This window comes from Pogona vitticeps, chromosome 1 (genome assembly GCF_051106095.1).
Source record: "Pogona vitticeps strain Pit_001003342236 chromosome 1, PviZW2.1, whole genome shotgun sequence".
Lineage (NCBI taxonomy): Eukaryota > Metazoa > Chordata > Lepidosauria > Squamata > Agamidae > Pogona > Pogona vitticeps.
In genome coordinates this window covers 301,353,516-301,377,914 of record NC_135783.1, presented here as the reverse complement: position 1 = coordinate 301,377,914, position 24,399 = coordinate 301,353,516, and the positions used below count along the sequence as shown (strand labels likewise).

Here is a 24,399-nt window from a genome sequence, read left to right as displayed (position 1 = left end):
AGCGATGACAAACCTTGACAGCATCTTAAAAAGCAGAGACATCACCTTGCCAACAAAAGTCCACATAGTCAAAGCTATGGTTTTTCCTGTAGTGATGTATGGAAGTGAGAGCTGGACCATAAAAAAAGCAGACCGCCGAAGAACTGATGCCTTTGAATTGTGGTGCTGGAGGAGGCTCTTGAACAGTGGTCAGGGAACAGGGTAAATGACCCCAAATGGGGTAAAAATGAAAATCTTGGGGGTAATGAGGACAGTCGCAGCAGGCATTTTACCCCCAGGCATTTTATTTCCAACGATGCTGTGTGTAGGCGGGTATTCTGTCGTGGGGAGAGAGGGCCCTGGTGAAGAACTGCACACGGCACCCGCCTGCCCTCCTCACCTTCAAAGTGGGGGGGGGGGGGAGATGGCGTACCAGGCCAGCTGAACTCTTTGCCCAGCAGAGCCCTGGCCGGGGCTCTCCTTTCTGCTTTATTTTATTTTATTTATTTATTTGATTTTTACCCCGCCCCTCTAGACCATGTGCACCCACCCACCCAGTACACTGATGAGGAGACCCCCTTCCCACCCCGTCTCACCTGAGTTCATGGACCCTGCCGCGCCCGCTTCCCCTCACCAAGGACGCGCTTTCCCAGCGGTGTGGCAGCTCCAGGCTGGCTGCCCAGGCGGTGGCCACAGGTCCCAGGTGAGCACAGAGGCGGGGGGGTCGGCCACGGACGGTGAGAGCCAAGGGGGGGTAATGTCAACATATATAAATTTTGGGGGGGTAAAAGGTAAAAAAGTTCCCTGACTCCTGCTCTTGAGAGTCCCCTGGACTGCAAGGAGAACAAACCTATCAATTCTAAAGGAAATCAACCACTGGAAGGACAGATCCTGAAGCTGAGGATCTAAAACTTTGGCCATCTCATGAGAAGACTCCTTGGAAAAAACCTTGATGTTAGGAAAGTGTGACGGCAAGAGGAGACGGGGACGACCGAGGATGAGATGGCTGGACAGTGTCATTGGAGCAACCAAGATGAATTTGACACAACTATGGGAAGCAGTGGAAGACAGGAGGGCCTGGCGTGCTCTGGTCCATGGGGTCACGAAGAGTCGGACACGACTAAATGACGACGAGCATAACCATGTGGACAATGCAGTGTCTGTCTGCATTAAAATGAAAATAGAGTTTAGGATTGAGGGGGCAAGTAAACTCTGCTTCCATGAGAAACTATATCAGATTCTGCAAAATGTAATATCACCTCATATTGGCGAAAGCCCTTTTCGTGTTCATACCCCACTCAGTAATTAGTTATGTATGAAGCCTAGTACGGGCAGCACATCTTACCATCCTAACATGGAATATTTAATCCTATGGAGAGGTACAGTTTGCTACTTTATAAGGCTGCTGGATAATTTAAAATCCTTTCGATATTTATTTATTTATTTATTTATTTATTTATTTATTTATTTATTTATTTAATATCCCACCTATCTAGTCGATTAAGACCACTCTAGGTGGCTTGACTTTTCTACAATGGCAATCTTACATGTATTGTCTAAAACACAAAAGAAGTATAACATATCTATCTACACATACACAAACATGCACACACACTTACATATATACATAGAAAATAGTTCTATCAACATAAATGTGATGTTTGTTGCTTCTCCTTGTGAATTAAAAAACACTTTCCTCAACACAAAAAGTAGAGCCTTGGGATACAAGAATGGACTAACTTGCTTGAACATCATCATCATTTTCTACTGCTGCTATCCTGGTAGCTACCCTGCTCACACTTTCACCATTTGTAATATTTGTTGATTCCATAAAATAATCATTTTATTCTGTAAAACTAGCTTAAACTATTTTGCACCCTTAGTGGAACTGGGAACACTCAAGCAGTGTAAAAGATAAACCAGTTGCGCAGTGAACAGAGTGTTGGATTTGGGCTTATCTCTGTCAACCTCTTTTAGCTAGGTTAATTGAATTACAGACTAACCGAGAGGTGAAAATTATTAATCTAAAGGTTTATATGAAATAGAGAAAGAAAATGATTTGAACATTTCAACCCGAATAGCTTTTTTTTTAAAAAAAGAGTGGGACTGTTCCACTACTGTAGAACTAGAAGGCTATAGCTGCACCGCAGCAGGTAGCAGAAAGCATCAAGTGAAGATTCCCAAGTAGAGATGAGTATGAACTGTGTGGTTCAGCCCAGCACCCGCTTAGGTGTTCTGCAGGCACCGTACACTTCCCTCCTCTGCCCACTCGCCAGCAGCAGTGTGCTTCCCTCCTCTGTGTGATTGTCCACTCATTGGCAGCACCAAGGGCTTTCCCGCTCCACTTCCTTGCCTGAGTGGGCAGCCACTGGAGGAGGTTAAGTGCAGGCTGCTGCCACTGAGTGGGTGATCGTATGAAGGAGGTGGGGGAACATGTGTGTGAACGTGAGGCTGAGCCACTGAGCCATGGTTTGTGTCCATCTCTATTCCACAGTAAAAGTTAATACTGTAATGAGAAATACAAATTGTATGAAAAGTATTTTTCAGCAGTACTGTATCAGTTTCTGAAATGCACCCTAATAAATAATATTTGTTTTCTTAATACTGTACTTAAAAGATACATAAGCAGGGCAATCTGAATCCAGGTTGGAGTAGTCTTAACACTTTCTAGGCCCTGCCAAACAGGGCAGGAGGAGGGAAGAACAGCATTCGCTACTATTTCCTCTGGGGTGCTGCTCCTTTTTTAATGTTCATTGATTCATTCAATATATATATCCTGCTTTCTCCCTGGGCCTGAAAGGAGTTCCTAACATTAAAGAGGGGAACAGAGTCTTATGTGGCGCCTTATAAGATTTACCCATTTACAGTCGCAGCAGCTCAGGAAAGCTCCTACCGTATGACTGCGCGCTGTCTGTCTTACATAAGGAAGGGTCGCTCTAAGCCCACGGCGCCTGAGAGGCGCTCTTCGGCTTGGCCCTGCTCCCTCCCACCCCACCCCTTCCTCCCTCCCTCCCTCCGCGGTTCGGCGCCATAGAGGAGATGGACAAGAGGGCGGCAAGGCACCTGGGAAGGCGTTCCAAACGCGCCCTACATCCCAGCCTTCGCCCCGCTCCGGAGTTACGCAGGGCCACCGGACGTGGCACACCCACTTCCCAGCTGCGCGCCCGCCTTCTACACAAGGAGACTCCGCAGGGCGGGGAAAGGGGAAAGATACGTATCACGTGCTTAGGTAATGCCTCGCAGGATCATTTCACCTGGCAAAACGCAAAATACGGAACGGACCACCGTTTTTCTGTCCGGAGAGGGACAACCAGCCTCCAGATAAAACGGCCTGGGGGGGCCCAGGAGAAATGCAGCTTTCCCGCTTGCCTTTGGCCGCCTTCTTGCGGGTGAGGGACTGGCGGGGCAACGTGAAGGCATTTTTATGGCCACGTTGTCTTTGGCACAGTTTTCCCAGGACTGCTGCCTTCTTCCTCAAGGGTATTAAGGAGACAGAAAGCCCCAGGTTGGCTTTGCGAGGCAGAAAGGGCGAATCTTATCGGATCAGCATCGGTGCGGTGCGGAGCTGCCTCTTTGATCCTTTGGATGGACCGTCGGAATGCAAGTTTCCCACACCTCACCATATGGAGTGGATTAGTCTCTCTCATCTTATTAAACAAAAAGTTTTGTGGCAACACGAAGACTAACAGGTTGATTTCACTGTAGAATTTCCTGCCTGGCAAATCCACTTCCTGGAATCCATGAAAACTGACGTTGAACTAAAACTGTGGGCCTTTGAGGTGCCACAATATACAGTACTTCTGTTCTTTTGTAGTTTGAAAGTGTAGTCAGGTCTAACTCTAGACAATATAAGCCATTTTAAGTTATACTTGCTGACTTGTGAATCAAACTGATGATTTATATAAATTCAAACACAGCATAATTTTTTGTCTCCCTTATAATGTGCAACTTAGCTTCCTGGCACAAGTATCTTTCCCAACACATTTTTCCAGTTTTACCATCCAAACTGATCTTTGGCTTCCTTCATATTTGGTCTTTATCAGATAGCGTGGTTCCTATTGGTTATTTAGCATACCTAATCTAGGCTTACATTTCCCTATGATTTCTTGTATCTTCTGGAAAAGATTCCATTTGCACCTTTTGTTGTTCTCCGTTTCTGTTCACTAGCTATTGCAATCTCTTTTTTTCTGACAGTGGCAGAAAAACTTCATTCAGAATTCTGACCTTATTTCTTTCACCTTTTACTTTTGCTTGCCTGCGCTTTACAATTTTTAGTGTTACTTCCATCTTCCATTTAGGCTTTTCTTTTCTTTCTATACAGGAATTGCATTTTTCATCGTTCCCTAATTATATCTGTGGTTTCAATCCACTGTTCCTCTGGTTCATGACTAATTGAGTTTAGTAACGCAAATTCGTTCTATCTGTGGACTTTAAATTCATAAGGAATGATGTTTAAATTATATTTTGGCACAATGATTCTTTAAGTGCTTTTTTCAGCTTTATTCTAATGTTAGATATCAACAAATTATTATCAGTACGTACTGCACTATATTCTGATGATCTTGTTTTGTCAGAAGGGATACAGCTTCTCCATCACCTGTTTCCAGTTATGTAGTATATTTTGGTTTCTACATTGACCATCTGGCAATGCCCATGGGTACAGCCATCTGTTTGATTGTTGCTCTCCTGCCTCATTTCTGTCCCCTAGGCCAAATTTTCCAACATTTGGTTCTTGTTCGTTCCCGTCTTCAGTATTCCAGTCACCTATGATTATAAGAAGAGATGGGGATGAAGATGACCTGCACAGGTGGACCTAACAAGGGCCTGGCCCCTCATCCTGCCAATGGCACCCAGAGCTCCATTCTCTCCCTGCTCAACTGGTCACTCCAGGCAGAAGGCACACACAGCTGCTGGCACTGTGGCAAGACACATGAGTGGACAGTCCGGTCCTGGGGGCCGGACCATTGTTAGGTCCAGCTTAGATAGATAGATAGATAGATAGATAGATAGATAGATAGATAGATAGATAGATAGATAGATAGATAGATAGATAGATAGATAGATAGATAGATAGATAGAAAATTAGAGATGAGGATATTCATATTTGTATATCAATATGAAAATCCCTGATGCAGCTGAAATTTTTTCAGCATTCATAGTTGGAGCATAAACTTAAATGATGGCTATGCTGATGGATTTTCCATGGAGTCTGTTTGATAGGACTTGTCTAGATCTTGCATTATAGTTCCTAACTGCTTGTGCTTTCCCTGTGTTTCTCCAAAAATAAGACAGGTTCTTATATTTTTGCTCCAAAAACACATTAGGGCTTATTTTCAGGGGATTTTTTTTCATGTACAACAATCTACATTTATTCAAATACAGTCATGTCATCTTCTGGTTGCTGCACAATGGTGGAGGGCAGGGTTTCACTTAACTAGGGCTTATTTTGGGATAGGATTTATATTACGAGCATCCTGAAAAATCATACTAGGGCTTATTTTCAGGTTAGGTCTTATTTTCTGAGAAACAGGTTATAACTTGCCTCTATATTAAAGCCACTCAATTTCTTCTGATTTTGTGATTTCCAAAGTAAAATGTTGCCATTCCAGTCCACTTTTGTTAAATAACATCAAGTACTGCAATGCTTGTTTTCCAGTTTCTCCTTTACCTTGAGTCGTACTTCTCACAGTCCATGTTCTAATTGTACAGCTTCTTTTTACTTCTGTGTACATCAGCCATGAGACATCCTTTTGGCTTTATTCTAGTTCCATCATTAGCAACAGAGTTATTTATACTTGTACTTTGTTCCACAGTACTTTCTGACCTAGGATTCCTACCTTATAGCGCTATCTCATTTTATTTTTGGTCTGTCTCATCATAAAATTTTCACGGTAAGGGGGTTTACCAATGCCACCTATTGTGCACTACAAACAAAAGCAAGTTTGAGTACCACTGCTGTTGCCTCCTCCACCAGTGTTGCCTTCAGCAACTGCTGCTGCCCAGAAGCTGCCACTCCCATCAGTATTAGAACTATCCATTTTCTTCTGCTTTTGCAGCCGTTACCTCAGTCTGCCCTTTGGAAGGCCCCAGTTATGACCTCTTGTACAGTTCCATTGTCTCTTGCAATAATTATATGTGTTTTCCATCAGCTCTATCAGTTTTTTGCTTTGCCCTTCATAATCTGTTTCACAACAGTCACATCCAAACCAGACAGTGCTGCATTATTTTCAAAAAGGCTTCTGGCTTTGTCTTTACAAGCTGCAGGGTTGAGAAGTATAGTTGCTTTCTTTATTTGCATCCTGGGAAGAATAATCCAGTTACCAAACATCCAGGCTTCTTGGTAGTCAGCTCTTCTTTGGTGTTTTCCATATAGCCAGTTTCCTCCCCAAGTGAGGTATCTCCTTCCAATGATTTCTAAGGATGTAAAACAATTTGATAACTTTGGCTATTTCTTGGATCTTGTTCAGGAGCTCGTATTACCTGGCACATCGAGTCTCTAAGCTACACCTTTTCTTGGCTTCATTGGGTTTACCCCCATGGTGATGCCCCAGTGGCATACCTTTCCCCAGGAATACCGCTTCTGACTTACTTTGTTTGCCTTATCTACAAGCTTGGTACGTTTAGTCGTTTAGTCGTGTCCGACTCTTCGTGACCCCATGGACCAGAGCACGCCAGGCCCTCCTATCTTCCACTGCCTCCCAGAGTTGGGTCAGATTCATGTTGGTTGCTTCAGTGACACTGTCCAGCCATCTCATCCTCTGTCGTCCCCTTCTCCTCTTGCCTTCACACTTTCCCAACATTACGGTCTTTTCCAGGGAGTCCTCTCTTCTCATCAGATGGCCAAAGTATTGGAGCCTCAGCTTCAGGATCTGTCCTTCCAGTGAGCACTCAGGGTTGATTTCCTTTAGAATTGATAGGTTTGTTCTCCTTGCAGTCCAGGGGACTCTCAAGAGCCTCCTCCAGCACCACAATTCAAAGGCATCAATTCTTCGGCGGTCAGCTTTCTTTATAGTCCAGCTCTCACTTCCATACATCACTACAGGAAAAACCATAGTTTTGACTATTAGGACTTTTGTTGGCAAGGTGATATCTCTGCTTTTTAAGATGCTGTCAAGGTTTGTCATCGCTTTCCTCCCAAGAAGCAGGCATCTTTTAATTTCGTGGCTGCTGTCTCCATCTGCAGTGATTATGGAGCCCAAGAAAGTAAAATCTGTCACTGCCTCCATATCTCCCCCTTCTATTTGCCAGGACGTGATGGGGCCAGTGGCCATGATCTTAGTTTTTTTTGATATTGAGTTTCAGACCGTTTTTTGCACTCTCCTCTTTCACCCTCATTACAAGGTTCTTTCAGAGTGGTATCATCTGCATATCGGAGGTTGTTGATATTTCTTCCGGCAATCTTAATTCCGTCTTGGGATTCCTCCAGTCCAGCCTTCCGCATGATGTATTCTGCATATAAATTAAATAAGCCGGGGGACAATATACAGCCTTGTCGTACTCCTTTCCCAATTTTGAACCAATCAGTTGTTCCATATCCAGTTCTAATTGTTGCTTCCTGTCCCACATATAGGTTTCTCAGGAGATGGATAAGGTGGTCAGGCATGCCCATTTCTTTAAGGACTTGCCATAGTTTGCTGTGGTCCACACAGTCAAAGGCTTTTGCATAATCAATGAAGCAGAAGTAGATGTTTTTCTGGAACTCTCTGGCTTTCTCCATAATCCAGCGCATGTTAGCAATTTGGTCTTGAGTTCCTCTGCCCCTTCGGAATCCCGCTTGTACTTCTGGGAGTTCTCGGTCCACATATTGCTGAAGCCTACCTTGTAGGATTTTGAGCATAACCTTGCTAGCGTGTGAAATGAGTGCAATTGTGCGGTAGTTGGAGCATTCTTTGGCACTTCCCTTCTTTGGGATTGGGATGTAAACTGGTCTTTTCCAGTCCTCTGGCCACTGTTGAGTTTTCCAAACTTGCTGGCACATTGAATGTAGCACCTTAACAGCATCATCTTTTAAGATTTTAAATAGTTCAGCTGGAATGCCATCACCTCCACTGGCTGTGTTGTTAGCCAGGCTTTCTAAGGCCCACTTGACTTCACTCTCCAGGATGTCTTGCTCTAGGTCAGCAACTACATTGTCTGGGTTGTCCGGGATATCCAAATCTTTCTGATATAATTCCTCTGTGTATTCTTGCCACCTCTTCTTGATGTCTTCTGCTTCTGTGAGGTCCCTACCATTTTTGTGCTTTATCATGTCCATCCTTGCACAAAAGGTTCCTCTGATATCTCCAATTTTCCTGAACAGATCTCTGGTTTTTCCTTTTCTGTTATTTTCCTCTATTTCTTTGCATTGTTCATTTAAGAAGGCCCTCTTGTCTCTCCTTGCTATTCTTTGGAATTCTGCATTCAATTTTCTGTATTTTTCCCTATCTCCCCTGCATTTTGTTTCCCTTCTCCTGTCTGCTATTTCTAAGGCCTCGTTGGACAGCCACTTTGCTTTCTTGCATTTCCTTTTCTTTGGGATGGTTTTTGTTGCTTCCTCCTGTACAATGTTACGAGTCTCTATCCAAAGTTCTTCAGGCACTCTGTCCACCAAATCGAGTTCCTTAAATCTGTTCTTCACTTCCACTGTGTATTCATAAGGGATTTGATTTAGATTATACCTGAGTAGCCCAGTGGTTTTTCCTACTCTCTTCAGTTTAAGCTTGAATTTTGCTATGAGAAGCTGATGATCAGAGCCACAATCAGCTCCAGGTCTTGTTTTTGCTGACTGTACAGAGCTTCTCCATCTTTGGCTGCAGAGAATATAATCAATCTGATTTCTATATTGCCCATCTGGTGATGTCTATGTGTAGAGTTGCCTCTTGTGTTGTTGGAAAAGAGTGTTTGTGATGACCAGCTTGTTCTCTTGATAAAACTCTATTAGCCTTTGCCCTGCTTCATTCTGAACTCCAAGGCCAAACTTCTCTGTTGTTCCTTTTATCTCTTGGCTCCCTGCTTCGGCATTCCAGTCCCCTAGAATGAGAACATCTTTCTTTGGTGCCAGTTCTAGAAGGTAAATCTTCATAAAATTGTTCAATTTCAGTCTCCTCAGCAATTGAGGTTGGTGCAGAAACGTGGATTATTGTGATGTTGAAAGGTCTGCCTTGGATTCGTATTGACATCATTCTATCATTTTTGAGATTGTATCCCATTACAGCTTTACCCACTCTTTTGTTGACTATGAGGGCTACTCCATTCTTTCTACGGGATTCTTGCCCACAATAGTAGACATGATAATCATCTGAGTTGAATTCACCCATTCCTGTCCATTTTAGTTCACTGACGCCCAGGATGTCTATGTTTATTCTTGCCATCTCCTGTTTGACCACCTCCAGCTTCCCAAGGTTCATAGATCTTACATTCCAGGTTCCTATGCAATATTTTTCTTTGCAGCATCGGCCTTTCCTTTCACTTCCAGGCACGTCCACAGCTGAGTGTCCTTTCGGCTTTGGCCCAACCACTTCATTAGCTCTGGAGCTACTTGTACTTGTCCTCCGCTCTTCCTCAGTAGCATGTTGGACGCCTTCCGACCTGACGGGCCCATCTTCCAGCGTCATATCTTTTAGCCTTTTGTTTCTGATCATGAGGTTTTCTTGGCAAAGATACTGGAGTGGCATTGCCAGTTCCTACTCCAGGTGTATTGCGTTTAGTCGGAACTCTCCACTATGACCTGTCCGTCTTGGGTGGCCCTGTACGGCATAGCCCATAGCTTCTCTGAGTTGCTCAAGCCCCTTCGCCACGACAAGGCAGCAATCCATGAAGGGGTACAAGCTTGGTAGAGCAGGGCAAAACTGTAGATATATGTTGTATTCAGATTTCAGCAAGAGATTAACAAGCTTCTCAGGATTTTCTTGTAGCTGATAAAATGTGGGCTAAGCAGCGCTAGTTAGGTGAATTTGTAGCCAGCTTATAGATTCTACCAGCATAGTCACCAATGCCTTCTTACCAACCCAGAGTGAAGTGATAACTGAGAAATCATAGGGTCCCGTTCTGAGACTAGCATTGTTTAACTTTGTTACAAATGACAAAGAGGTAGAAGGGGTGGCAATCAAGTTTGTGATTGATACCAGATTGGGAGAATAGCTAGATGGAACACAGGATCAGGATTCATTATGAACTTAATGGAGTGGCGAACTGGAACAAAATGGAGAAAATGAATTAATAATTATTAACTAATTAATGAATTAAGTGTAAATGTAAACAAGCAACCTTGTTTTCTATGGCTCCAGAAGCCTCTGAAAATGTAAATGTAAAATTTACACTTAGGTAGGAAACTTAGACCACAAGCAACATGAGTCAACAGTGCATTGTGATGGTGGGGAAAGCTAATGCAGTTATAGGGGGCATCTGTAACATTCAGCCCTGCCCTCACCTGTCCATCACAGCTGGGCAGTGGAACAGCAGCCAATGAGGGGACGGAAGGTGGTGCTAAAGGGGGAGGAGCTAGGATATAAAGGGGTGTATGGTGTTTGAGAGTTCAGTTTTGGGAGATAGAGTTTGAGATGAGAGTTTGAGCTGAGGGTTTAAAGTGATGTTAGTTATAGTGAGTGAGAGAGCCTGTCAGTGTGAAATAGTCTGTGAGAGCCAGTGATTTATTTACAATGATTGACTTATTGATTCTTTACCAGTGATTTATTATTTATTTTTCTGTAATCAATAAACCAGTTTTTGTTTTCAAAGTTACACTTGTCATTTTATGATTTTTTTTAAAGGATAAGTTGGTGGCAGCAGAGTTTTAAAGTGAAGTAGCAACCACTCATTGAGGTTTGAGGGTGGCTGTTACAGCATCAACAGAAGTGCAGTGACTAGACAAAGAGAAGTAATAATACAACTCTGTTCCACTTTGGTCAGACTACACTTGGAATACTGTGTCCAGTTTGGGGCACCACAGTTTAAGGATACCAGCAAGCTGGAATATGTTCATAGCTTGGCACCCATGATTTAAAAAAAAAAAGCCAGGAAACCAAACCTTAAGAAGAATGATTAGTAGAGAGTTTAGTATATTTAGCCTGAAATGCAGAAGATTAAGGGGTAATATAATACATATATCTTCAAATGTCTGAAAGTCTGTCATGTAACTGATGGAGCAACCTTGTTTTCTATGGCTCCAGAAGCCACTGAAAATCCCCAAACAAGGGATTTAAACAACTGAAAGGATATATTGACTAAACATTAGGACCAACTTCCTGTTAAGCTATTTATTGATACAAGAGTATCAGTGTGTGGGCATGTGGAATCTCTAAGCTGTGCCTTTTCTTGGCTTCATAAGAATATATTTAGGCCACAGATTGGAGTGTGTTAGGTTTTAATTAATGTTATTAATACATTAATTTATTAATAATGGCTGCTAACTCTTAATTATTTAATATTAATTGCATGTCATTGCATGCAAGTTGCATTCACCCTGAAATTAAAAAATTATTCAATTAGTGGCAATCTGATGTTGCCAGTGAGGTTAATCTCATTGTACAGATGGAGCTATGCATCAAGATATTGGTCACCGATAATTAGAAACATTAATTTCTTGTTAATATTGTGCTGAACTGAATTTAATTTATTGTGTTGAATGGAATTTAATTTATGGATATTAAATATTAAATAATTAATATTATGGTGAATAGAATTTAATTTGTGATGCATTGCAGATGCCAGAGGTGTTTAGTTGGGATGGTAGGCTCTGTAGTCCAATGCATCTGAAAGCTAACTGGTTGGTGAAGAATATACTGAATCATGCCATCTAATGATCAGTCCAATTAAGTTTTTGTCAATATTCTTTCTTCCACCCTTATGCTTCATTCATTCTTTAGACAATGTGCTTTGTCTGGATTGTAAAAAAAATGAGTAAGAAATTGTGCTCATTCTATTTAGAGAATACTGACCCACTGCAATATGTAAGCGCAACACTTGTGTGGCTACAAAAATAAGTTGGTGAATAAAAGGTTAAGAATTCTAAATCAGAAATATTTTGAGTGCCTCTGAGCAGAGGCAGAATATTCTTCTGTGCTACTGAGTAACTGCATCCTCTAGCCTCCCACACTATATAAGTCAATAAAACAACTTGTTATTTAGAACAGTGGTTCTTAACCTTTTTGAAAGAAACGCCCCCTTGAGCCATTGAGGAAGTTATCATCGCCCCCCTCGCCATGGTGATGATATCTTATTTATTTATTTATTTATTTATTTATTTATTTATTTATTTATTTATTTATTTATTACACTTAAATCCAATGATCCCTGGAAAAAAAATTCAATTCCAAGAAAATGAAATGCCCCCAAAAAGTAACATTTAATGATTTAGTTGCAAGCGAATTTTAAGACGCAAAAAGAAATATAAAAAGGGCATAAAAAAACGCAATGCAGGAACTAAATTTTTCAAGACAAAAACTCTGAAACTAAATTAAGATTGGAGGAAAATATATATTCATGCACATTGTAAAAAGGCTGCAGCCATCTTCACAGGTTTGGCTTGCTCCAGCGCCCCCCTACCGCCCCCCTTCTGCTCCAGCACCCCCACGCTGCCCCTTTTCGTTCTACTGCCCCCCTGAAAAATGAAATCGCCCCCTGGGGGGCATTATCGCCCACGTTAAGAACCACTGATTTAGAATCAAGAAGTGTGATCTGCAAAGATCAATGCCACATCATATGATTTTCAGGCAGGTGTCAATGTTCTCATGTTTAGTCTTGGTCAACTCCAGTTTCTAACAGCCCCAGGTACACTCAACCCATTCTTCTCAAGACAAGCCACAAAACACAAGACCATGTACAGTGGAGTCTTGACTTAAGAACGGCTTGAGTTAAGAACATTTTGACTTAAGAACCGCTCTCATAGGAAAATATTGACTTGACTTAAGTACTTAGATTTGAGTTAAGAACTGAAAAAAAACCACGTGGGAGCCAGGGAAAGTGCAAAATTTGAACTTTCAGTTAACTGTTGGCCAGTGAAAAGGGTGCCTGTCTGCTTCCTCACTCCTCCCAGCGTTTAGAGAGTGGATTGGGAGACAGTCTTCGGACTGCCTGGTACTGTACTGCCTGGACTGTATTTTCCCTGCCTTCCCTGAACCTTTCTTGACCTAAGAAAAAAAAGAAACAAAATATCCCCCTCTAGTGGTCGAAGGCGGAATAGCAGCTTCCCATTAGTTTCTATGGACGGAAAAGAGCAGATACGGATCAAATAGTTTTCAATGCATTCCTATGGGAAATGCAGATTTGACTTGAGAACATTTTGACTTGAGAACTGCCTTCCAATATGAATTAAGTTCTCAAGTCAAGACCCCACTGTATTCAGCAGATCACAGTGAATGCTAGTAAGCAACACATGTACCTGCTTATCTTAGTTGTGGGAAGAGGCATCTAATTAGCACACAACTGATGCTGTGACAACACTGGCCCTTTTGAAGAGGGCTAAACAGGGTTGCTTGAAGTTGGAGGGACCAGCAAAATGCCGTTTGGAGCCATGAGATCAGAACCAAATGGCATTCTGACCTTAGTCTAGCTCCGCATTGTCAATTTCCAATATTGTCAAATGGCTTATAAATGAGCTACTTCAGGATATCAGCAGATTGAACACTTCCCTGGTAGTGTGTAGGAACAGGGGAATTTAAGTTATTAATTTTTTTTTGCCTCTGCTAGCCCACCCCCACAGCGCACTTAACAGCCAGACAAGTGCCCATCTGATGGAGCTCTAATTTAACTAGTGTAGTTACTTCTGTCAAGGTGGTTAAGTAATAATAAAAATAATACAAGGCAGAGCCACATTACTATCACCAGATACATTTATAAAATCAGAACAGATAAAATGTTTATTTTCTGCAATTAGTACAACATAGAAAGTCTTCTCTAAGCTATTGTGAATATACTGTATTTCCTTGCTGAATTTAAGGTAGTGGAGCTATTTATGTTCAGAGCCAGGACAATTATATCCTTTTTTTTTTTTTCATTTGGGACCTCTTGACTGGGATCTGGCACTGAATTAATTTATTCCCCCAAAGGGGGCCCCTATCCAGTCTGTCACCAACTCCGATGGAAGAGATTTACCAGGCTTTCCTTTTTTTACTGTTGAGATGCTTCTCTTCGTGCAGTCTTCCTACTGAGCACCCTTTTTTGCAATTTTCTGATTCTGCCCTACCACGATTTCTCTAGTTTTATAGTTTTTTCAAATTTTACTTTAGATAAAATCTATTGGTAGGGGAAATATTAAAAAGCAAGCTACACATCTCTAAAAGTAGAAGCCAGGATTGATGCACGTGAAGAGAGAGGGAATACGCTGCTGAGCAGGGAAGAGGAAGCAGCTCGAGGGCTGTTTCTGAGGAAGGGCACCCCGTGCAGTGGGGTGAAGACCGGGGGAAGGGTTTCCTCTCAGGCCCCTCGAGGGTCGGCCGAGCAGCGCAGCGTGGACAGGTCGGAGTGCACGGATGCAGGCCGGCGGAGGGTGGGGGCCAAAAAACGGCAGGACGGAAGTGCCCGGTGTCACCGAGAGGCGCACAACGCCGCCCAAAGCGGCAAAAACAGCGCCCTAGACGAGGCAGAGCGGCTTCTTCCCCAACCGTTGTGTGGAGACCGCCTTCGTCCACACGGGAGGCGGGCAGAAGTCGCGGGGAGGAAAAGTTTGCCGAGACTCCGAGGATTTCCCCTCAGAACTCTCGTTCGGGAAAACCAACAAGCGCCCGGCCCCCCGCGTCTCTGTTGGGCTCCGCAGACGGCAGGCTGGGCAGTGCCTAGCTGGATAATAGCCCAGTCGGCCGAAGGAGGGGAAGGGATGGGGGGGAGCTGCACTGCCTACTCCTGCTGGCGGGGAAAGCCACGAAGGCGCTTGGCGTCCAGGGGCTTCGAATGGGCGGATTGCGGCGGCCTGGCGGTGGTGGTAGCAGAGGAGGAGGAGGAACCTAGTCCTTCCAGCTGGTTACACAACGGCAAGAGAACAACAGACCTCGGTCTTTACCACCGCCCGCAATTACACGTACTGTAATGCGATAAGTAACGAAAGGGGCCCAAGTCCAGAAAGTTCTGTGGCGTAGCCCCGGGCTCTCCGAAGCAAAGCCAACTGGGCAAGCGCAAAACAGACACGGGAGCAAAAAAGGGCTCGGCGGGGGGCAACAGAAAGGAAGGAGACACGGGCGGCGGGCACGTGACAGCCGGCAGGCGAGTAGGAGGAGGAGGCGCGCGGGCAGGCTCCGCGCCTGCGCCAGTTGAGGCGCGCCGACGACGTCACATGGGTGCGTGCGCACGTTCTCTCCACAGGGTAACACACGATTTGACTTAATGTAGGCGGGGGGGGGAGGGGGTCCTGTCGCCTCACGAGCGCACGGTAAACTGGCGGGGCGCGAAAAGGGGAACGCGGGGAGGCGCCTCGTCCGATCCCGTCTGATCCGTGGCAGCTCGTGCTGGTGTGGCTCGCGAGCCGCTTCCCGCGTGGCTCACACACACCTCCTGCCGAGGTTGGTGCCAGCTGAGAAAATTAACACCCGCTCGCGACGGCCATGAGCGGGGTGGTTCGAAGCCCTGGAGGGGGAGGGGCGACCGCGGGCGCGAGCGCGCCGTTCCTCGCGTGTCAGGGAGGTTCCTCACGCCGCGCGGGGGCTCAAGACTTCGAGGCGCCTCAGCCGCGGGGCGTCGGAGGCGGCGTCACGGGTGGTGGACTCGAGGGAAGCGTTTGCGGTTAGGCAGCTGCTTCGGTCAGGACGGCGGGAAACGAGGGGGGGGGAGGGGAGGCTGGCTTTCACGGGCGCGCACGTGCGTGTTGTGCTCGGAAGAGGCTGCCGGGTCTCTTTAACACGCGTCGCTCGGCAGCAGGCCTTGGGGAGTTTTTCTTGACTCGCGACTTTGCGGGAGGAGGGCGGCGGAGGTGGAGGTTTCTCTTCTCTTCTCCCGCCCAGCTTGCCTTCGCCGGCCTGACCGTAACGGGTGGTGTGGTTTTGCTCGGCATGGCGCGGGCTTTACGTCCCTTGGTTTACTGTTAGCGGGCGAGAGCCGTTCTCGGAAGGCAGCCCTTAGGCTTCCGACGGGAGCACGTGACTCTCCAGGGTGTGCAAGACGGAGAGTCAACAAACGGGAGCGAACCACAATTCCATTCACTGAACATTTAAACCAGATTTTGCCATATTATAAGTAAACCTTAGACTTTGCTCATGTTTGATGCAGATTAAATCAACCGTACTTAAATGCGCCTAGGTTTGTATCAGGTGTGAAATGATGCCATGGAACTTGAAATATTTCAGTTCATTTATTGGTGTTGAAAACTGTAGATTTCATGTTTGTATGCTTTTCGCCCTGTTCGTTAATATAACGGAGAAAGAATTTAAAACACCTATGTATTTCCTTCATTTATTTACAATGCAACATTAATATCAGGCAACCTCCAGACTAGGAAGCAAAAACAAAAGTAAACAAAGACATTATTCTGAGTATTGTCCTATCCCTACGAGTGCATTTACTGCGTATAATTGTTTTATATTTATATGCAGTAAATAAATAATAATAATAATAATAATATAGTATTTGACATATTATTTTTTGAAAGCTAGTAGTGCAGTTCTAGGGGTGTGAAAAGGCTTTGTAGTTTTAGATAGTTTATTAAAGTTACATTTTATGTAGAAGTACCCACAAACAGGCTGAGAATGATAATATGTTGCGAATATCAATGGTGCATGCAGAGAATAATACAGTATAGTTAGCAGCAAAGGACCTCAAAGATGGGGTCAGCCAGGCCCTCTCTTGTGTCCCCACCAAATGCACCTGTAGGGGTGGTAGGGCCAAGAGAAAGGACTCCCCTGATCTTAACACCTTGGCAGTACACACTGTTCTTACAATAGTTTGGATCTAAGCTGTTTAGGGCTTTATAGGTCAAAATCAGCACTACAAATTATATCCAAGAAATGGATCAGCAAACATTGGAGCTGCTCTAACAGGGAGGTTAAGTGATCCCTGTAATCGGCCCAGTTAACGATCTGGCTGTAGCATTTTGGGCCCACTGCAGTTTCCAAACACTTTCCAAAGGCAGCTCCATGTAGGCTGTGTTACAGTAATCCAGCTGGGATGTAACTAAGTGTGTCTGATCTGGCCATGGTAACACATGGTTTGTAGATGCAGGAGTACCTTTGATCTGAAGTAAATCGGAAATCCTACAGATCTTTGATAATACGTCACTAGCTGCAGTCAGTAATTTATGATTGGGTAACGTGCTAAATTCAGTGTAAAATTATGTAGGATTTTCTCATGGCTGAAGGGAGGAGAAGGTTGTAATGTGTACGACCAGAAGGAGATTATGGTTGTACTTTTAATGCTGTGGTTTTCTGTTTAGCTTGCTAAAATAAGAATTACAGAAATATCAGATTGATGGAATTTGATGAAAAATTTGAGAAATCAAGCACGTGTGTTGAAATTTAGAAGGAAAAAAAATTCTTGCTCACCTGCCTCAGCAGAATTATAGTTTGACCTTTTGGTGATTTCTTGTGTTCTTCTTTGTTGACATCCATTTCTTTCTCCACTTGCTAGTTGTAATAACCATAGTTTCCATAAATTTGATATGGCAAATTATGGTTATAGTGAATTGGATGGGAGGAGCACTTGAACCTGTAGTGCATTCATAACTTCCAAACCATGGTCTGCAGTGGCAAAAAGTATGCTCCTTAATGAAATTCTATGGTTTTGAATTTGTTGTTTTGATGGACTGATAGACTGTATGTTGTACTTTAGCTTTTTAGCTTATGTAGAAGATAAGTCTATTCTGCACACGAGTAGCTACACATCATGTTTGTGTCACTATACCTTTCTGTTACAACTACTGTAAGAAACTTAGATTGTAATGTTCTGTTCATTTTTGCTGAAAACCCTGAAAAGGATCTCCTTAAGTCAGAATTGACTTGATGGCTTGTGATTATATTATTTTATACACAAATATATTATTTTAGCAGTGGTGCATATTTTGAAATTGTTATTTTAGGGATACTGTCTTAACTGAAGTTTGTCTTTTTTTTGGTGGTGTATCTCCCCCCCCCGGCCCAATTCACTAGGCTGATCCATTGAGCCTTAGTTACCAGTAACATTATTTAGCAGTAGTGTTTAGAAATATTTCTGAGCTTGCCTGACAAGCATTTTTGTAAACTAATTACGAAGTATAATATTTTTCTGAAGCTATAATTATAGGTAATCCAAGAAGAAAGAATAAAATAAATCATTAAAATATTGATTTGCATTTGATTTTGCACTTGTGGCCCCTATGAGAATTTTGATTCTTGGGTCACAGAAAAAGGTTTTTCTTAAAATAAGTAAATAAAAATAATTTAATTCAAAATAAAATTTGTATGTTATTCTTACCTTCAGATTTAGGATCTGTCTCAAGTGAATTTATGATCCCATCTCATGCCTGTGATTTAGATGTTATACCAAACATTAATTTGTACTAACTAATATAGGATTCAAAACTTGGTTATAACTTCCAGGTGCAATCTGTGGTTTAGATCTATTCATCTTTTTTCTTTTTTTCTGGTTTCATGTCACTTGACTTCATAAATTGGTCTGTGTCTCCATGTGCTCAGTAACATGACCAAATAATAGGTTGCCTATAGAGGAATCATAGCAAAACAGGGAAAACGCTGTGGTTCCAAACAGTGTTTTCTCATTTGGGTTTATTAGCCCATCACAAACAGTGATTTGCCAATTCAGACATTGAGCTAAGCCATATTTAAGATTTCTTTTGGTTTGGCATAATACCCAAGTAGATTAACTTCTGTGCATAAATATTCCTGAGGAAAAGAACTTTTGTTTTGGTATCAGACATTATAAAATGTTACATTAAATCTTCATTTTAAAGTTTTGCTATAATCTAGTCAAAGTTAAGTACTTTAAAGTTCCCATGTTTTTCAGTATAACATATTAAAAAGGACTCCAAATATAGGTAACCAATTGACTTCTGGAAGTTTTGGACCACAGCTGTCATCCAGAAATTACTGGAGTTGAAAATATATGATGGGCCCAGGTTACCCATCCTTTGGTTAGACTGTACTTAGTAACATTCCTGCCAACCTAGCAGTTTGAGAGCATGCAAATGAAAGTAGCTACCACCTCAGCGGGAAGGTAATGGCGTTCGTGTCTAGTCGTGCTGGCCACGTGACCACGGAAACTGTCTTCGGACAAACACTGGCTCTGCGGCTTGGAGACGGAGAGTGTCGGACATGACTGGACAAATTGTCAAGGGGAATCTTTACCTTTACCTAGTAGCATTACATTTATTATGGATTTATTAAAGTAAACCAGTGTTTAAAAAATCATTACAGGTGTTGAAACTTAGTTAATGTAATCCTAGCACTGGGGCATTATAATAGACTTTAACAGGATTTGCATTCTTTTTTCTTTTAGTGTTTTAAATGTTTTGTTTTGTTTCTTTATTTATTTTTATTTATTTAATTTATATGCCACCCACACTACCCAAAGGTATCTGGGCGGCTTACAACATTTAAAATACAATAAAAATCAGAAAAATTAAAATACAATTAATATATATATAAAAATTGCCATCGGACCCACAGCTAACATTATCTTAATTAAAAGCCTTCTTTTTTTGACCTGGCACCGAAATGTCATCAGCGTTAGCGCCAGATGCATCTCAGTTGGGAGGGCATTCCATAGTCTGGGGGGAGCTGCTGAAAAGGCCCTTTGTCTACAAGCTGTTCCTCTTACCTCCTTAAGGGACTGCTCTTTCAAAAGGGCCCCCTGGCTGGATCTTAACTGCCAGGTAGGTTCATATGGAAGGAGGCGGTCCTTCAGGTATCCAGGGCCCAAGCCATTTTAATCTTATGCTTATATTGTCATGCAGTTGTTAAACGATGATGTATTTTAACTGTGTTATTTGAACTGAAATTGGTAGTAGTATTATATTGGTTATTATGTACAATTCACTGTTCTGAAGGGGTCCTTTACAATGGGTGAGTGCATTAGAGCACTTGTGGCCCCTATGAGAATTTTTGCAGCTCCCATGGTCACCCAAAAAAGTTTGTTTAAAACAAAATATAGCTGGGGTGAGGGGGGAAACCACATTATATTTCTTTAACTCTGGGTGGGGTTCTCCCAAGATTCTTCCATTACACTAAAACCAACCAATATAAGTGTCTTAGCTAATTAGATTTTCTCGATCCAGTATTTTTAAAGGCAGTTTCCCCCATTCCCAGGTGTTGTGCAGCCATTGATGGGGGATTGAGGGCTTGAATTTGCTCTGAAAGATTGTATATCTTTATAACACAACGAGTAATTGTATATATTGTATGGATATTTGTTATATTAAGGTGATTTTCTTTTCTAGGTTGATGAGTATGAAGAAAAAACAGTCAACATTGTGAATACAGTCAACATGGAGAACACTGGAGAAACATCAGGAGTTCCCAAAATGGAGAATCTGTCAGTTGTGTTAGGAAAGCAGAATGGTGGAACAGCATCAAGTGCAACGCCTGCATTTTATGTCCTTGTGAAACAGAACACTGGGAAGTCAGACCAAGGAGCCTGCATTTCAAATCAGATTGATTGTGGTCTCACCAGCAGTGCATCAACACCAGTAAAATCAAAAGTAAAGTCCTACCTTCCAGCTGATTGTACATCAGGAAGTGTTACTGTTACACTTGACAATAATAATATGTGGAATGAATTTTATCATCGTAGCACAGAAATGATCTTGACTAAACAGGGAAGACGAATGTTTCCATATTGTCGATACTGGATAGCAGGTCTTGAATCCAACTTGAAGTATATCTTAGTCATGGATATTTCTCCAGTGGACAATTTTCGCTATAAGTGGAATGGCCATAGTTGGGAGCCCAGTGGGAAAGCAGAACCCCATGTGCTCGGAAGAGTGTTCATTCACCCAGAATCTCCTTCTACTGGTTACTATTGGATGCACCAGCCAGTGTCTTTCTACAAGCTAAAACTTACTAATAACACCTTGGACCAGGAAGGACATATAATTCTGCACTCTATGCACCGTTATCTACCTCGACTACACCTGATTCCTGCTGACAAAGCTACTGATGTTATACAGCTAAATGGTCCTGATGTCCATACTTTCACTTTCTCACAGACAGAGTTCTTTGCTGTGACTGCATATCAAAACATCCAAATTACACAATTAAAAATAGACTACAACCCATTTGCTAAAGGTTTCAGGGAAGATGGTTTGAGTAGTAGAGTTCAGCGTGATGTGAAGCAAAATAGTAGCTCAGAGCAGGAAGAAAGTAGTGTAGCTAATTCTCCAAGCAATCACAGGCATTCCAGCGAAGGTGATACTTTCAGTCCAGAGCAGAGGAGTTTAGATACATCGTTTAATGGGATATGTAACACAGATATAGAGAGAGAATCACTAAGTCCATATCATGACTTACTGGATTTTGTGGAAACAGATACGTGTATGTCTCATGACCCACTATTAAAGCAGGAAGCATCTGAAAGGTAAAACTGTAATTTACTTTCTTTAAAGATATTCAGTATTAAGGTAATATTTTCAGATGTGTTATTGTCTCTTAAATACCACTCTTTATTCAAAATACACTTGTGATAAATCTTTGCTGTTTCTGGAAAAATGCATATATTATAACACATTTTGCAGAATAAGTAATATGATGCAGGTTTTTGATTTTTAGCAAAGTATTTCTCATGATTGCTATGACCATATATTTTATTCCTGCCTGTAACAGGGGTTGAAATATTAGACTGTGATTCAGTTTTATGTCCTGTACACTTCTCAGCTGAACAGCATATTGTTCGTACAGTTTGTTTTTAAAATGAACTGGATAGTTTTATTTTTGAAGATTTTTGTTGCTTATTTTATCATCAAGGCGATTTATAGAAAAACCTTCTCAGGCACTCATGTTGTCTTGCATTACTCTGGAGAAGCATGTATAAGCCACTTAGCTATTCAGAATTAAATATAACTAAACCATTTGGGGTGCAGTTCTTTACAGGTTCTTATGATGAATATGTAACACGAACCTTTCCTTATTGGTTTTAATATAATTCCTTTTTTGTTGAGGGCTATGTTTCCTCAGCAGTACTGCAGTGTGGATGCTAGTAGTGCATGGAGCTGAAGCCAGCAGTGAATGAATGAGTTCAAAAGGCAATAATTATTTCCCCACAAGTAAAAGGCTATATTTCTTGTAGCTGGGAACACAGCAGTGTTACTTCTGAGGAAACATACTTAAGAGTGTGTGGTAAGATTCCCACCTGCCTGTACTATCATATGGCATTTCTATATGCCTTGTTTGAAAATTTCTATATTTTCATTGTTTGAAGGAAAGAACAATTGGGCCGATTATAGGCCAATTGCTAGCACATCCTGCTCATAGAAAAGCTGGTGGTTAGACATTCTTGTGTAGACATTCTTGGAAGATACTGATAGTCTATTATTTTTATTTATTTATTTATTTATTTTATTTATATCCCACCTATCTGGTCTTACGACCACTCTAGGCGGCTTCCAAATACAATAAAATGACATGTAAAATATTAACACAAATTATTACGTCGGCTAACAGATTCTTCAAGATGGGAAAAAAGAATCAAATATTAGCTGGAGGGAAGGCCTGTGTGGATATCCATGTTTTTAATTGGTTTTTAAAGATAACCAGCGAAGGGGCCGCACGAATCTCCAGAGGAAGATTGTTCCAGAGGCGAGGAGCTACCGCCGAGAAGGGCCGGTTTCTTGTTTTTTCCTTCCAGGCCTCCCTCGGCGTCAAGCTCCTCAGCCTCACCTCCTGACTCGCTCAGGTGATACGGGTAGACCTTGGTGGGAGTAGGTGCTCCACCAAATACTGTATCGAGGCCCTAAACCGTTTAGGGCTTTATAAGTAAGCATTAAAACTTTGAAGTCAATGCAGAACCGAATGGGCAGCCAGTGCAATGCGGCCAGAATAGGAGAAATATGATGGCATTTTCTCACTCCACTAAGGAGTGTGGCCACCACATTCTGCACCACTTGGAGTTTCCGCATCAACCTCAAAGGTAGCCCCACGTAGAGCGCATTACAGTGGTCTAATCTCGAGATTACAAGCTCATGTACCAAGGTGGTGAGTGCCCCCATATCGAGATAGGGTTGCATTTGGGCTTTCCGCCAAAGGTGGAAATAGGCGGTGCGGACCACCGACGCCAACTGTGTTTCCATGGTGAGCGCCAGGTCCAGATGGATCCTCAAGCCATGAACCCCACTTTTGCGGCAAGGGTCCCCCAAACAAGAGAGAGTCACCCAAACCGCCAACAATGGGGGCACCCACCCTCACGACCTGCATCTTGTCCGGGTTCAGCCTCAGCCCATTTTACTGCATCCATTGCAGTACAGTCCCCAGGCAGCGCTGGAGGGACAGAACGGCATCTCCTGCAGTTGGTGAAAAGGAGATGTAGAGCTGAGTGTCATCAGCATATTGATGACACGGTACCCCACACCCCCTGATGACCCCACCCAGCGGCCTCATCTAGTTGTTAAACAGCATTGGGGAGATGATCGACCCCTGCGGAACCCCACAACTGAGGGTCCACGGGGCCGATAACCTCGCCCCAAGCTGTACTCTCTGAGGACGCGCCCCAAGGAAGGATCGGAGCCATGCAAGTGCATGGCCACCAATTCCCAACTCGGAAAGCCTCCCCAGGAGGATACAGTGGTCAACGGTATCAAAGGCCGCCAAGATGTCGAGAAGGACCAACAGAGATGTTTTGCCCCTGTCAGCCTCCCTCCACAGGTCATCATACAGGGTGACCAATGCCATCTCTGTACCGTTGCACGGCCTGAAGCCCGACTGAAATGGATCCAGGGCATCTGTTTCATCCAAATGAGCCTGAAGCTGGTCAGCCACCACACTCGCGACCACTTTGCTGATGAAAGAAACATTGGTGACGGGCCTATAATTGCCAGTTTCGTCCACCGCCAAATTAGGTTTCTTTCGGATGGGCCTATTGAGTGTTTCCTTGAGGGCAGGAGGAACCAAGCATTCTTGGACCCTTCCAAGACTCCCCCCACCATCCCCCCACTGGGCCCTGGGGAGCGTTGTTTTACAGTATTTGCTCCACTTTTTTGGGGGGGAAGTCCATCTTATAGAGCGAAAAATACGGTCATTCTTATTTTAAAAGTAACCTTTGAACTATAATTATCTTAAATAGAAAAAATAGATTTTTCCTCAAAAAAGCACTTTATTTTAAAAATCTGATTTAAATTTTTACAATCTTATTTTTAAGTTTTAAAAAATTTATATATTTCTATCCATCGTGGGCAAGAAATCCCTGGGCACACTTATTTATGTGTTGTTAATCCCAACAATCTCTTGCTGCAATGCTTTCTATGTGGGGCTGCCTTTGAGGGCAATTCAGAAACTGGAGCAGGTGCAAAATGTGGCTGCCTGGTTGATCGGGGGAGTTTCT

The 24,399-nt window shown here is 42.9% G+C and overlaps 1 protein-coding gene across 4 annotated transcripts in view; it reads left to right on the top strand.

The window, feature by feature from the left end:
• Window positions 1-15,092: 15,092 nt before the first annotated feature.
• MGA (MAX dimerization protein MGA) overlaps window positions 15,093-24,399 on the top strand; it is a 111,619-nt gene continuing 102,312 nt past the window's right edge. For 3 of the 4 annotated variants that reach the window (XR_013544000.1, XM_072986237.2, XM_020793726.3), the window contains exons 1-2: window positions 15,313-15,449; window positions 20,309-21,444. Coding sequence is in view for 3 of the 4 variants with exons in the window: in XM_072986237.2 (XP_072842338.2) it covers window positions 20,357-21,444 (1,088 nt within the window). In the remaining variant the exon portion in view is untranslated. Of the gene's footprint in view, window positions 15,228-15,312; window positions 15,450-20,308; window positions 21,445-24,399 lie in introns of those variants that run through there. The other variant, XM_020793728.3, reaches the window with a different exon arrangement.